The sequence below is a fragment of the Montipora capricornis genome, chromosome 7 (genome assembly GCF_036669925.1).
Source record: "Montipora capricornis isolate CH-2021 chromosome 7, ASM3666992v2, whole genome shotgun sequence".
Classification (NCBI taxonomy): Eukaryota; Metazoa; Cnidaria; class Anthozoa; order Scleractinia; family Acroporidae; genus Montipora; species Montipora capricornis.
Window position 1 is genome coordinate 15,556,737 of NC_090889.1, and position 15,000 is coordinate 15,571,736.

General features: G+C 39.8%; 2 protein-coding genes across 12 annotated transcripts in view; both read right to left on the bottom strand.

The window, feature by feature from the left end:
- The window catches only part of LOC138058286 (uncharacterized), a 187,620-nt gene that overhangs the window by 64,679 nt on the left and 107,941 nt on the right, over window positions 1–15,000 (bottom strand). The gene's annotated exons all lie outside the window — the stretch shown is intronic.
- LOC138058288 (angiopoietin-1 receptor-like) overlaps window positions 1–15,000 on the bottom strand; it is an 80,073-nt gene that overhangs the window by 12,046 nt on the left and 53,027 nt on the right. Inside the window, exons 1-8 of one of the 3 annotated variants that reach the window (XR_011133844.1) lie at window positions 12,171–12,280; window positions 10,904–10,952; window positions 7,722–8,908; window positions 6,386–6,498; window positions 4,489–4,547; window positions 3,406–3,578; window positions 2,579–2,881; window positions 1–64 (exon numbers count right to left, since the gene is read on the bottom strand). The exon at window positions 1–64 is cut by the window's left edge and continues 97 nt beyond it. Coding sequence is in view for 1 of the 3 variants with exons in the window: in XM_068904215.1 (XP_068760316.1) it covers window positions 1–64; window positions 2,579–2,881; window positions 3,406–3,578; window positions 4,489–4,547; window positions 6,386–6,481 (695 nt within the window). In the remaining 2 variants the exon portion in view is untranslated. Of the gene's footprint in view, window positions 65–2,578; window positions 2,882–3,405; window positions 3,579–4,488; window positions 4,548–6,385; window positions 6,499–7,721; window positions 8,909–10,903; window positions 10,953–12,170; window positions 12,313–15,000 lie in introns of those variants that run through there. The other 2 variants (XR_011133843.1, XM_068904215.1) reach the window with 2 other exon arrangements.

Sequence of the window (15,000 nt, forward strand, 5' to 3'; positions counted from 1 at the left end):
ATAATTATAGCAATAAGAAATATGATTCCAAGGACTATAAGAAGGATGATCCATATGGCAAGAGCTAAATTATAGAAAACAGGAAAGAAAATAACAATCTTTGAAAGTCATGACGTGTCATGTTGCCCTTGTTAAAATCAACTGTAAATTATCTATCATCGTTAAACCTGCCCGTTGAAGTCTGTTGTTCGCACGCATGGATGGATTTTTTTTATTTTTTTTAATCATATTCTTTACAATTAGTGTTATGCGTAATTTTGCTCTTCTTTTCGTTTTTTGAAGGTATATTCTAGTTTTGTAATCACTGTGTATCCATATAACTTATTTGCAAGATTAATGTAATAATTCTTACCATTATTATATTTCCTCTTTCACTTCACCCGCCAATTAGCTATTAGGGAGCTTTAGCAACGACAACGGCGACGGTAACAAGAACGTCACAAATTTGCATATTTCGGCTCCTTTCAGACCTAGTGACCGTGCCTGGTTCTGGGGAACGGGCATCAGTCTGAACATAGCTTTTTGTTGGTGCCCTAGCAAACATTTGAGCACCGTGACCGGGCACGGGCACTACCTCCCAAGTTCCCGTTTTCTGGAACGGAAACTTGTCTGAACACGCTTCCGTCAATTCCCGCGCTTTTTCCCATGCTTCCCTGCGATGCAGTCGCGATAATGGCGGCCGGTGCAAAGTGGGCGAAGGAAGAAATCATTGCGTTGTTATAACTGTGTTGTCTGAACAACTTCCGTTTTAGTGCCCCGCCACGGTGCCGTGTAACGCAAACCTAGTCTGAACTAGACCTTAGTTAGCAACACAATAGCTTCGCACGCTCTGCACGTGCTTTTTCATTTTTGTCTTTTTCTTTGCAGTCGTCAGCAAAACAACAACGTGAAGTGACTGAACGTCATCGCTTGAAGATAAAATTTCCTTTTCTCCCATAAATTGATCGTTTTTCGTACTTGTTTTGTTCTTGAGGGTTTGTCACGTTAAAAAGCTTGGAATAGTCGCGAAGCGATTACAATAGCGATACTCACCGTTACGCCACATATTGTCATTAATGTGCCAACCAGAGATCTATTGGCCGTCGAAACAAAAGATTATTTTGTTCTGTGGTTGGCAAAAATTAAATACTAAAATAATTGTTTATAAACAGTCTACTATAACGCGAATTCACATTTTACGACGACGTTCTCGTTGCCGATGCCGTCGACGTTGCTAAAGCCGCCCATTGTTAACTGCGGGCTGTGTGAATTTTCCCTCGCTTATATTTGTCTACTCGTTATTTTACATTGATACAATTATCTGTTTGCATGTGTGAATAAATGTTGTTGTTGTTGTTGTTTGTACGAGCAATTTACGAAGACACAGTACAGCTTAGATCTCTTGCACCGATTTACAGCATGCCAATGTGTCTGCGTGCGTACAGATGGTTTGCAATCATTCTCCAGACACAGATAACAATTATGTAAAAAAAAAAGGTAAATGCTTTCTTTATAGTGGAAGTGCAATTAGCTATCAGGCACTCCACTTTTAATTCTGAATGAAACATTTCGAACTTAACAGAAACATGATTAAGAACTCCATCTGGCAGCAGGCAACCAGGGGCCAGTTGCTCGAAGCCTGGTTAGCGCTAACCGATGGTTAAGAGGTATCAAAACCTATAGGTTTCCATAGTATTCAAAACTGGTCAGCGCAAACCATGCTTGGAGCAACCCGTGCCTGTTAGTTATTTGCAGCAACCGCACGCAAAACCAGTGCCCTAACCACTGGACTACCCTTGAACCCGAGACAACCTCACACAAATCACACGCAAACCGCACGCAAATCCAACGCCCTAACCACTGAACCACGCTGCCTCCACAGAGTACAATTGTAAAGAACAATTGCTGGTGGACGAACAAATGGAGCTAATTAACAATTAGACCCGTAGCCCTTGCGGGCTTTGAACCCGAGGCAATCGCACGCAAAACCAATGCCCTGACCACTGGACTGCGCTTGAACCCGAGGCAACCTCACGCGAACCACACGCAAACTGCACGTAAACCGAACGCAAATCCAACGCCCTAACCACTGAACCACGCTGCCTCCACAAAGTACAATCGTAAAGTACAATTGCTGATGGACGAACAAATGGAGCTAATTAACAATTCGACCCGTAGCCCGCAAGGGCTACGGGTCAATAGCCCATGAGGCAAAGCCAAATGGGCTATTGAACCGTGACCCTTGAGGGCGAAGGGTCTAATTGTTTTAGTATCACCCAACTAGTCGGTCAGAAAAGGTAATAATACAGTTAGCAAATGCAAGTTGAAGAAATATTTTTTTGGGAATAAAACGAAAGAAAGCGTCACGCTTTTCGCTACTCGAGGACTATTACTAATAGTTCTCTAGTAGTGTAGCCAATCCAAATGCAGGATTTGTATTAGTCCACTTGTTGGGTGATACTAATGAGAAATATTTTGTTTTTGTCCCCCAACATTTCCGCGATAAGGTAACGTTAACACCACCAATATTGCTTGAATGAATGATTGTGGTGCTACGAAGACCAGCTCTAATTAAAATTGAAAGGAGTGGTAAGCTTACGTGACTTAGGTGTTCGGTGACCTGTTTCTTCATTGAAATTGGGACCATACTTGTTTACAGCAGCAACACTAATCATGTAGGTTGTTTCGGGTTTCAGGTTTTGAATCCTGTAGCTGTATTTATCTTTTCCCACGGATGCTGGTATGTCATTCGTCGAAACGTCCTTCATCTGAAATCGCCTGTGCTGCACCTTATACTCATAAACATTGAAGGATTTTAGGTCTTCAGGCGGAATCCATCGAACGCTTAGTTCGTCTGACTCTAAGTCAAATATTTCTACGTCCCGTGGATCCGGAGGAGGTGCTAAATCAAAGAAAAGATATAGATACTAACTTTATTTGTTATATGGCAAGCATTTATCAGGCTTAATGGGGCACTCTGATTGGCTGGTTTAAGATAGGGAAGGGACTTGAAGCTTAAAACTTCAGCGTGTAAACACAGTTTATTATGTATGCAAACACGAGTTTAAGAATCTGAAAACCCGAAACTCCTGTGCCGCATATTAATTCAGTCGCGTACAAACACATTGCATTCTTAAACTTGTGAGTTTTTGACGTCATTTTCTTTTCGATACAGCTCTCTCAAGATTTTAAAGTTAGTAAGGGCGGACCATTAAATAGGACAATTCCAGGTCAAATGAACAAATGCCTCTCTGAAATTAAGGCTTAAAACTTGGGTCACTTAGTGTTTAGTTAACATAGATTTGAAATCGAAACGAAAAAAAGAATAGATTTTTTTGATCATAGTACCACTTTAACACTAACTGTTTTCTGTTACATAAGGATCATCCTGACGAAATGTGAAATTCTCCATCATCGGTGACTCACCCTTAACTTCAACGTCTGGGGAAACCTTGAGCCTCTCTACAACTCCAGTTTTAGCTTTACGAATAATCGTCTGCCCAGTTTCGGCCTTCTTATCTGTTATAGTTGATTCGTTTTTGGGATCAGTAGCCACAATTATAATGATAACCCGAAAATCCACTTTTACACTTCCTTTCCTGGAAGAGAAAATGCATATAAACAATTGGCTTACGTATCCACAACAACGACACCAACAACGTAAAAGGTGATTCCCTGGTTATGTTTTGAATTGTGAAACCCTACTGCGCACAATTTCTTGCGTCATTGGCGCGCCCATTAGCTCGCGCACGTTGATAAAATGGCGGAGAGCTTAATCTGTCAAGGAATGGCTATTTGCTCCTGAACAAGCAAGATGAACCGTCTTTTTAATGGTGTTATGTACTCGCAATAGGTACACGGAAAACATATTTTAAGGAGAAAAAAGCTGGATAGTAGACGTGGTAGTATTTATATATAAATGACGTGAAAACTGCATTTGGATCCAGACACCGAGTGTGAGGTGATCATGTAGCGGTCCAATTTGCTTACAAGATCGAGCAATTTAAAATCACTTTCCTGAAAAAGTTTGACCCGGATAAACAAGTAGGCTCAAGTTTTCAGCAATAGCTAGTAGCTTTTGCTATATACCTACATTTTTTTCCGGTTGATCAAGTTTCGAACACTTCTTTCGTAATTCGGTTAAAAAAACACTTAAAATGAATGACATGCAGCGCGAAATAAGCACGGTCACACCGTCTTTTTACTGCACTTTTTCAATGCCCTGTGTTTGAATATCAATTGTGCCAAGTTTGACAGAAATCTGGATTGTACGTCATTTTCAAGGGAATTACCTTAAACGAAATGGAAAGGTGATCCTCGCACAATTTACGCAATTTTCTCTTATTGACTTATTGCTTCAGCAGTTGTCACAAGAAACAATTGCATAAAAGTTTCCAGATACGTGAGAGCATGAACTTTTGATAAGCCAATAACAAAAGCTGGAAGATGAGCAGGAGAAAAAAAGTGTCTGAAGAATGAGTTGCATAGAACAAAAAATATTGGACTTACGTAAAATTCAGCACCTCCGTTCGCACATAGCCTGGAGTATTCTTGTACACTAGATCCATCTGTAGTGTAGAATCAATAGCAGTCGTTGATATTAGGGACCTTTGGATCGGAGGACGACTACGACTGCGAGTTTTCTCGCGAAGAATGTTGGCCTCCAAATCTTCTGCGCATGCTCAGTGCGGAAAACTCACACTCGTAGTCGTGCTTGTTCTCCGATCTAAAGGTCCCTATTATTCGAATGATTGACTTCTAAATTACAATACTTAACCCTTAGCCTTCATAAAGGGCCACGCCAGACAATTTTTCTCATCAATGGTGGGAGGGGAGATAGATAGATGGTTTATTAAAACACTATAACAATAACATACAATAATATAGTAATAATCAATGGATAATAAGACTGAAATTTAAATGATATTTAAAAATACTTTAAAAATATTAAAATTTACGAAGATTTAAAAGTTCTCACAGATTTGTCAATAATTAGACCATCGCAGCCATGGCGTATATGAAGGAGTTCCTTGCCCGATTAGTTTTCAAATTGGGCACATAAAAACTGCATTGTTTCCTTAAGTTGTAACTGTTGCCGCTGCGAGTTGGAGGCAACAAGTTTCTAATCTTATGATTCGGGTCCGAAAGGGTGCTGTTAAAAAGGGTGTTACAAAGCTGATCATGGTGTTCGCCCAGAGGTAAGATCCCCAAAACATCCAACCCAGTGTTATAGTTGGCGCCTGGTACTATGATCGATGTGCCGCGTTTCTCTAAATGTACTAGTTCCTTTTTAAGATACTGGAGAAAGGCATGGGAGGGGGAGTGGGTAGGGGTTTAGGAATGTCAATGCAATCTCTACATCCACACCAACACTATGTCCCTATTAACCCATTCTTCCTGGAGTGACAGTTCATAGCAGAGCTCTTTTGGCGCGCACGCGGAGCATCACTGGTAAAAAATATGGTAACCAATTTGGTCCGTACGACCGTGCGACCACCCCTCCATGTATGCCAATATGACCAGTGTCTTTTGCTTTTCGCCGTTTACTATAAATGATTTCCAATGGCAAACGTGGACACCCAGCGTCTCATTCAAAACTGCTGTACAAATGTGAACTTCAGCCCATAATACAGTATTTTCGGCTGACTGAAACTCGTATTATACGCTTACCTAAATACGTAGAGCTCAACTTCGAGAACGAGTACTGTACTTGTTCTTGTACTTACACTCGTTGCTGATCCTAACATTCTCTATTTAGGGCCTCGCTGACACACTTTAAAAAAAGTTGCCCTACAATAGTTTTAAACGACGGAAAAGAAGGAAGGGATCTCGATATTGGAAAGAAAGGGAATAAGCTTCCACCCTAAAATTGACAGGTCCCTCTTTGCAAAAATAATCATAGTGTCACCCACTGACAAACCCAAGGATAACCATACCCACAACTTACCCCATACTAAAACTTAACAAGTCGGTAAATCACAAAAAGGGTTTTATGATTATATACTGAGTTGCAAAATCTTGATATTAAAACTATAAAGCAAGTCTGCGCTACTAATAGGCCATTTACGATAAATTAAAATTCAGATTGAAAGAGAGATTTGGAGGACAAAGACAAAGGAAAGTGAATGATATCCTAATATCTTTCACATTCCTTCCAACGTGTTTCTATTGTCTTTGTCCTCTCGCCCCGTTATCAAGCCCAATATTGACATTTGGAAAGTGGCCTATTGCCGCTGGCAATTTTCTCAATGCGAGAATAGACTTATGGTAATTGAAAGTTGCATTTAAAAATAGTTTTGTTTTGAAGGAGCTGCTTGAAAATGTAGATTGCTAGAGTTTCGCGCATCAACATGATGGTAATTTTCAAATTATGCTTTCCTGCCGCCAGTTGAAACACTGTGCTTACCTCCGCCGTGAAGTTTTCCGCTGTTTCTTTGAAAATTTTTGATGACTTGTTCTGCAGCTGTGGTGTGTATTGGTAATTAAGGACTTTTATAACCATTTCCACTTTAACAAGTACTGTCAAGTGAAGGGAAAAACGAAATAAGATGCGGTCGAGTTGAAGTTTACGTTATCGATCAGGGCGGATATGGAGTTTCGAAGGGATAATAAATTAAAAGACCTTAGGTTGGTCTTCCATTCAGCCTTCTCTCTTGGTAAAAATACAAAAAAGAAGTAAAGATGTACTACTCCATCCAGCTTCAAGGTACTCCTCGGGTTTATCCATGCATGCGGCTTCATTTCGTTCGCTAGGTTTATCTGCAGCTGGATTTATCTGCAGATAACCCGAGGTATAACTGAATTTTTTGTCTAAGTTTACAGCCAAATCCAAAATGATTCGATGCCGTAGGATACGAAGTTCCACCTAGAGTAGAGCATAAAATCATGGGGGTACGGGAGAATCTGTCAAGTCTGACTAGGCACAAGTCTGAAGGGTATGAAGTAACAGCCTGAGAGGCATAACAGTTTCCCAGACCTCAAATAGGGGAGGAATAGGTAAAAAGAGCCGGCTTTTCTGCGGCCCAAAAAGCGGTGAAGGGCTGAATTGAACTTGATCTAATTCAATAATTCCCCTTTGATTAGCGATCTGACTTGCTGCCTTATACAAACAAGACACCGCCGCCAGCTCTTCTCGTGCCACTTGAAGGGAAAGACACGAGGAAACAGGGCGAACCACAGGCGGCCGAGCTTCAGCCAGGCAAAATTTAAAGTTCTCAATAAAAAGCCGTACTTTATTGCCTTCTATCTCTCAGACAAAATAACATTTTTCCTGCATCAGTCACTCTCAAACTCCGGGGATGGCCACTCGGATAAATTCACTTCCCCTCGACCAAGTCTTAAAGTCGAGCGAGCATCTATTGATGAGAAAAAGCGACGAATGACTCGCTTTCGAAAAACTAATGTTCGCAATGAACTAATTTCATTTTTTTTTTTTCCAAAAAAAAAAAAATTGTTGTTATGTTTGTTTCAGGAGAAAAAAAATGAAATTTGGCAACGCTTATTTGCCAGGCAGGGGGCCGCCATGGCCATCTTGAATAACTGTGATTTGTAAACATTATATCAGGTATTAATTACGGCGGCTTTTCTTTGTTCAGGTGAACCTTCCCTTTAAGGATATTTTCCAATATAAGTTTTGTGTGACTTACAAATCCCGGCCAACGCTCCTACGCTAACTCTTTTTTTTTTTTCTCACGAGTGGCTTCGTAGGGAAACTTATAAATAGAAACCGAAGAATCTCTCACCTTTGACGGTAACATTGAAAATGTACTTTATATTGTCATGGTCACTTTCACAAAAGAATATACCAGCGTCTCCAACGGAAGCTGAGGTAATGCGAAGCTTGGTTTCGTCATCTTTCAAAACCCGCGACTGCGTTTCCACAGCTTCACCGTCTTTACGGGACCACTTCGGCGAAGGTGCCTCTTTTGATGTCGTGCAGTTAAGATCTTTATCTTCGGCCTCGGTTAACGATACGTTTATTCTTATTTCCGTTGGCCTAACCGCTAACAACAAAAATGGTATAGTGGACAATAAGCAGTGAAGATAGTAATGTCTCACAGAGAAAGAAACTTGCGCTGAAGCCCATGCGCTGAAGGACTACATGTGCAATCGGTGATTTAGCTTAGCGTTTCACCCTATCACAATCTTACAGGGAGATAACAAAAGAAAAACTTTCTTGTCTGTGGCTGCAAAAGTACGCGAATGTCGTTTTGCCTTGTCGTGAACAAAAAATTTACCACGACAAAAACGCATCCGCGAGTAGTAATCAAGAAAGTGGTATGTCTGCCTGTTTTTTTTTTTGTTTGTTTGTTTTTTTTTGTTTTGTTTTTTTTGTCTTTTTTTGTTTTCTTAAAAGCGTCTCATGCAATCTTTTAAGAACAGAAAGTGCATAATCTTTCAAGAGCCTCGTCACCTCTATCATGGTGCCAGCTCGGGCGTTCCATCCCTACATCCGGACATGTGTCATAATGTCTTAAAAGCGTCTCATGCAATCTTTTAAGAAATATATTGGACAAAACTGAGTAGGACTTGAAAGTGCATAATCTTTCAAGAGTCTTGTCACCTCTATCATTATGCCAGCTCGGGCATTGTATCTGGCGATCTTGAAAGAGTAATCTTTCAAGTGTGTAGTGAGGCAAGATCTGTCTTGGAAGAAATAGCTTCTTTCAAGAGCAAATTAAACGTCCCTGAACCACGGAATCTGGCAACGGTAATTACTTCATAAATTTATGAGTTATGACTAATCGAAGTTCCTACCAGTGCCATGATATTTCGGTCGCGTGCATTCGGTCGGTTCTGAAACCCTATATCAGTAAAGTAGACATGCTCATAGAAAACGGAAATTTCACAATGTCAGGAAAAAAACACAAAACAAAATATACTTATCTCGTCAATAATCGCTCCTGGTCAATCCAACACTGTGCAAGTTCTAGAATGACAACATCGTCATCATGATTATTATTATGAATTATTATAGTACATTTGATTTTGACAATAGCACGCCCCTCAAGCCGAGTTACAAAAACATTTTGTAGCTTCAGAAACAACGTCAAGCTATGAATATATAGGCTTTCAGCCGCACCCTACAAGGCAGCCCTCCAATACCTGCTAAGCGCGACAATTTAGGGTTTAAACAAAGTTCATCGTAAGGAGCCCTAAAACTATATTTTTTTTAGGACTGTAGAACTTTGATCTACTTCCGGGTTAACAAATATGGTCTGAAACGAGGTATCGCTGCCATGCTGTGTTTTATGTTCATCAAAGTGAAAGCAAGCATAGCGCTGAAGAGAAGACCTATGAAGATACTTTTGTTCGCAGCCAACCCACCGGCTAACCTCCCATCACGAATCCTGCGCCAAAAGTAACCGGCTCTCTTACTGATTATTATGAGTGAAAGATACTGACTAGCGGGAAGAAAAAAACAAAAACAAAAAAAAAACAGAGTTTTGTACTTTAACTTGCGTAGTTAATCAAGGATTAGTGAGGTTCGTTCCATTCCTCTTTTATCATCGACGAGGCATTTCAAACGAGGCATTTGAAACTATGGGGACAATCGTTTCGTACCCTTTTCTTGTGTTTATTCAGTAATAAAGGTATCACACAATACGGTATTTTGACTGTTATCACGTTGCTAAAATGGCATTTTAATTCAACTTAAACGACATATAACCTACTTCAAATGCAAAGAAACAAACTATTTAAACATGCAGAGAAGTTTCAGAATAGTCGAATCTGTGAGCCGAACTTCTCAATACAGTTTCCGATATCCACTTGACTGGCAAGACCCTGAGAATTCGATTTTTTTTTTTTTTTTTGAGAATTCTCATAGCGGTACCTAGCAAAACAACTGAAAGCTAACCGTTTTCAAAGTGGTACTTAAACCTAAATATTGTTAGATCAGTGCGGCTTAGCTCAGAAACGCGATTTCTTCTTGAACTGTAACTGTGATTCTGTGTGTTTTCATTATACTTGACCCAGGTGCCCATCTCCCAAGGGCATCGGTAAGCTTGACCCACGCCCCCATCGTCCAAGGGCATTCTGAGACATGGAAACAAGTCTGATTGATACCCCAGGGACATCCTGTGAAAGTGGCACGATTGGAATGCGTTCTCCTCTAGCGCAATTGCCTGATAACGGGAAATACCATAATACTCTTTGTTTGTCCACCCAAATTTTAAATAAGCATTGTTTCCAATTTCTCTTGGGACTTTCCAATGGTCCCAAGAGAAAACAAAACAGTGCTTAATCAAAATTTGAGTGGACAAACAAAGAGTATTATGATGTTTTACGTTTCGGCCAATCAGTCTTTTGGCAGGCTGACTCGGCTGCCTACACTGAAAGGTGGTAAATTTCGATTAACTAATGGTTTGGGCCAAGCTTCGTTTGAGCATGAGCTACAATCCTGGACAAAAGTGTTGGGAAGGTTGCGTCACTTTTGAAATAAAGGGATTGACGCGGATATTTATCGTCGAAACGTTTTCCGAAGAACAGTTGTCGGAATACAGTGTTGTGTTACTTCCTGTTGCCTACGACCATTTACAAAAGTGGCACAATATTGATTTGGGCTGGGGGGAAGGGATGGGTTTCCGCAAAAGTATTTTTTGGACTTTTTATCTTTGAAAACACTAAACGTGTCGTTACCAGTGTCCTCTGTACTTTTAAAGGCTTGGGAAGGTAGCGTCACTCTTGAGATAGCCTCCCTCCCAACCTTATCAATGTTGGATTTTGCACCAAACAAACCAACATTGAATGTGGAGAGGAAGGAGGGGGGGGGGGGGCGTAACAAGAGCATGCTCTTTCCCAAATAGTTTAGCCAATAGTTAGAATAATCGAATTAGGTGTGAAGTGAAGTGATGCGCGCAACCTTTCAAACAACTTTTGACCAGGATTGTAGTTTTCGTTAAAGGAATGCAAGCCTACTCACATGAATAACTTAAGATACGCAAACGCACTGGACTCTCCATCATTTGGACCTTTTGAAGGACAGAATGCATTCATTAATTAACAGGAAGTTAATGCAGCTGTGTATGTTGCTTGTTTGCATCACGAGAAAAAACATTAGTCAGCTCAGCTTATATCGCTTGCAAACCCGTCAGGCAATTGAAGCCAAAATTTATATTCAAAACCAAAATTAAATAAAGGGCGAGTAAAGGGATTGACGCGGAAATTTATCGTCGAAACGTTTTCCGAAGAACAGTTGTCGGAATACAGTAGCTGTTATTCTTATGCAAATAAGTAATTGCGAAATCAGCAGTTAGCCAAAGTGTTAATCAACCTAATGAGCTTCGCATTCAATGGGCAAGCCATCAATAGCAGTTCCTGCGAGATAACATTGTCCCATAGCTTTGGTTTGCATTCCGCAAATATTATAGTCGTTCAAATGAAACAAGAATATCAGCTGTATTAAGAAATATGCAAAAATATTAAACGGCATTTTTACCAGTGATAATGAATTCGTGTCCATGTTAATTGGGTTTAGGAGAATACTCCTTCAGCAATACAAAGATTAACCTAACGTATTTGCCTTGTTGAAATTGTAAAATTCATTTGCTCATTTCTCTGCTTCAAACGGAAGAAACACCACAGCATTCGTATCCAAATCGAAACATACAGGAAAATAAACTCAAATGAAACAGGTAACACTTTCTTGTGTCGGTCAAAGAAAGATAATAAGTATCACAACCAACGACCCGTTTTACATAATTAATTGCCGTTCAATGGTATTAAGCAACGAAAATTGACAACAGACAACGACACGCGGAAACCAAATGTTAGCTTTTAGCTCTTTTTTTCAGGGTACTAGTTAACAGCAATGCATCTGCGTTTCGCTGTCTGTGTTCATGTTCATATCGATGTTGATTCATAGAAGTGTATAAAGGCGGAAAGTTCGTATTTGATGAAAGCCTTCAAGGCGGCTACGGTCAAATTACAACCACCATTGAAAGAGCATAAAAAGTCTACTAAATGACGGTTGGATATCGCTTGATGTTTCAATCTTCTTCCTTTTTTCTTTTTTTTTTTGTAAATTAGCGAAACTTTTGCTTTGTTCCGCATTGAACATCGATTGCCCTTTTAATTAAGTTATGCTATTGCTTACTCTTTGTGATAGCTGACTCGAAATTTTCCTCGTCTTGCAAGACATTGTACGATTGAGTTATACCTTGTTAACATGTACCCTGATCTATTCGTACCTTGAAAACTGTAGACCTTCAAACATACGAAGGATTTCCGGAAACGGATCCTCTCCCTTTCTGTTGCAAACTTCTTTACAAACAACAAGAGCCTCAGAACAACGACTGAAATGTTTGTCTTTAACCTTACGTGAGCTTATGTGCAGACGTCCCCTCAGTTATCTTTTGTTACACGTTTGAATATAAGAAGGTGGGTTCGATCACATGTTTCTTCCTCAAAAATATTCTCTATATATGCACCCTTTGCTTACTCCTTTGCCATATGACTGGCTACATAGTGTCTCAAATACTATTTGTGGAGAAATGTGTTATTGCTGAGTCAAAATTGAAGGCGTCAAGTATTTTTTCAGTACCTAGTTCCTGGCACTTACGCAGGTGATCAAAAGCTGTTTTCTTCTGGTCATTGAAATATTTTCTTGCCTTGGGACACGGAAATATTTCATCGTCACGGCGCTGTTACACTGTGAAATGTTTCGTACAACTTGTCTCGCAATGTTTTGGCGACATTGTGAAGGAAAAAGGTACACGAAACATTTCACAGTGCAATCAAGTGCAATCAAGGTTAAGCTGTTCTTGGAAACTTTCATGTAAACATGCTCCAAACCCTTTGCCCTTCTTTTGGATATTCCATTGCCATTAGACATGCAGTCGATTGATCTACTTAAAAATGGAATTCTTTTTTTTTTTTTTCTCATTGAGGATTTGTGAGAGGGCAGGGCTGAATTAAATCAATAACTGTTGAAAGTCGTCGTTTTCTGGTCTTTTTTAAGCCCTTCTGGATATCACAGGTCAATAAATTGCTTGCTATGCACTGAATCAGAATAAGAGCATTTGTCGAGGTGAATCTTTGCTGAACAGAACAATTTGTCTCATTAACATACGAGTTTGCTAACAAAAGGCATCATGCTATTCACAAATTGACATCAAAAGGTAAAAGAACGTGCTAAACTTTATTAAATCTCCAATTGTAAGTCTTTCAGTTTAGCTTTGATAACGGGCGAGTTAATTAGTAGCCATCGATTAAAGAGTCGTAAAATCTCGGGTGGCAAAAGTGCTAATTTACGGTAAATAATTTATTTACAATCGGCGCCCTATACTAATGAGCCCATACATTCTTTGTGAAATTTCAAATTTTCAAAGTGGCATTATTTCGAGATTATCGGGCAAATCAAAGTTTCCGGGATAGCTCATTATGCACTTTCAATATTCAGTAATGATTTTCTGGCTGATATGAGAGACTGAAGAAAACGCTTGGCCAATGCTAACTAGGCAAAAAGTGCAAAAAAAGATTCCCCTACATCAGCTGCGAGTGGCAACAGGCCATTTTCCAAAATATCAACTATTCAGCTTCATAGTGAGGCAGTGAGAACACAAACAATAGAATGACGTTGGAATGAGTGTGAAAAATATTTACATATTTTCCACTTTCCTTTGCCTTTGTCCTCTAAAACTCTCTTTCAAGCTGAATTTTAATGTATATCGACAAAGGCCTATTCAGGGTCTAAAGTTCGTAAGTAAGCAGGGCTGAAAACACATTTCATTAGGACTGAAGAGGTTTTCTTCCGGGTTAGAAAATATGGTCGCAAGCTAGCGCTGAAACGAGATATTTATAGAGCTGCCTTGAATGAGATCGAGAATATAACAGCTTTTGTATTCAGAGTTCAATATGTTCGCCGCTAAATTCTAACAATAGAGGTCAAATCTGCAGTTTGCTCAATAACTTAAAACAATAGGCACCATAATAACGCGATCACCAAATGTCAGCACTCCCTTGTTTCCTCGTCACGGCCAGGCTTGTTCACGGACTGCCAAAACAAGCAAGACAAAAAATCGTGGAACGCCTGATTGAATATGCGGAATTCATAATGAATGGCGCACTCGGAATTTTCTGTAAACCTAATTTATCTTTTTTGCACTGATAAATACAAAACGTACAATGCAAGAGAAAAGGGAATATAATACTAGCAAAAAAAAAAATTTGTCGCCGATTGTGTGAATACGAACACGGCTTCGTCATTGAAAGACCGATTAGTGTGCAAATTTATACCCAACAATGTTCAAAGAGGGGACTTCATTCAACCTTCGCGAAAACAAAAAAAGGTGTTGAATGGTTGTTGAAGCAAAGTTTAAACGCTTTTGAACTCATTCAATATCGATTTAACTTCGATTCAACATGTTTCAACACGGTTTCAAACGGTTTCAACATCACTGTTCAACAAAATCGAACGGATGTTGAAGCAAATGTTGAATACGTCTGCCCCTATAGTTAATAGACAGGAATGTTTATGAAACCCGACAGCTTTCTTTGTTGTATGTCTTTGTTCTCTTTTTTGGCCTTGACCCTGCAAAAAACATAATAGCTGTTTACTTCGTACTGAGGAACTAACCAATAGAAACGTGTTGGTTACGTAGTCATGCATAGTGTATGAACGCAAAACGAAAGATTGTGCACGGTCGTGGACTTTCCAACCTAAATCTTGGCATCTTTGTTTCCTCCTCTGATGTTTGCCGAGCTTCCAAACCAGTCCCTTCTTTTAACTATGCTTTGCTCGGGCCTTAACACGATACCTTATTCGTGAAAGTGGTCTCGCTCGGTATTGTCACGCTACGCTGCGTAAGCCAATCAGAAACCGGCCAAGACCATGGAACTAGTATTAACTTGAGTTTGTGGGAATCTAGTAACAACATTTCGAGACTAGTTTCAACGTTCCCGAACAAGTTTCGACTTTTTATGTTACATGGTACAACGTCTGCAGAAACTCGATTTGTGACGCGGTTGCACATACGTTTCAGCTAAGCTAAGAGTTTCAAATTAAAGTGTAACAGCGGC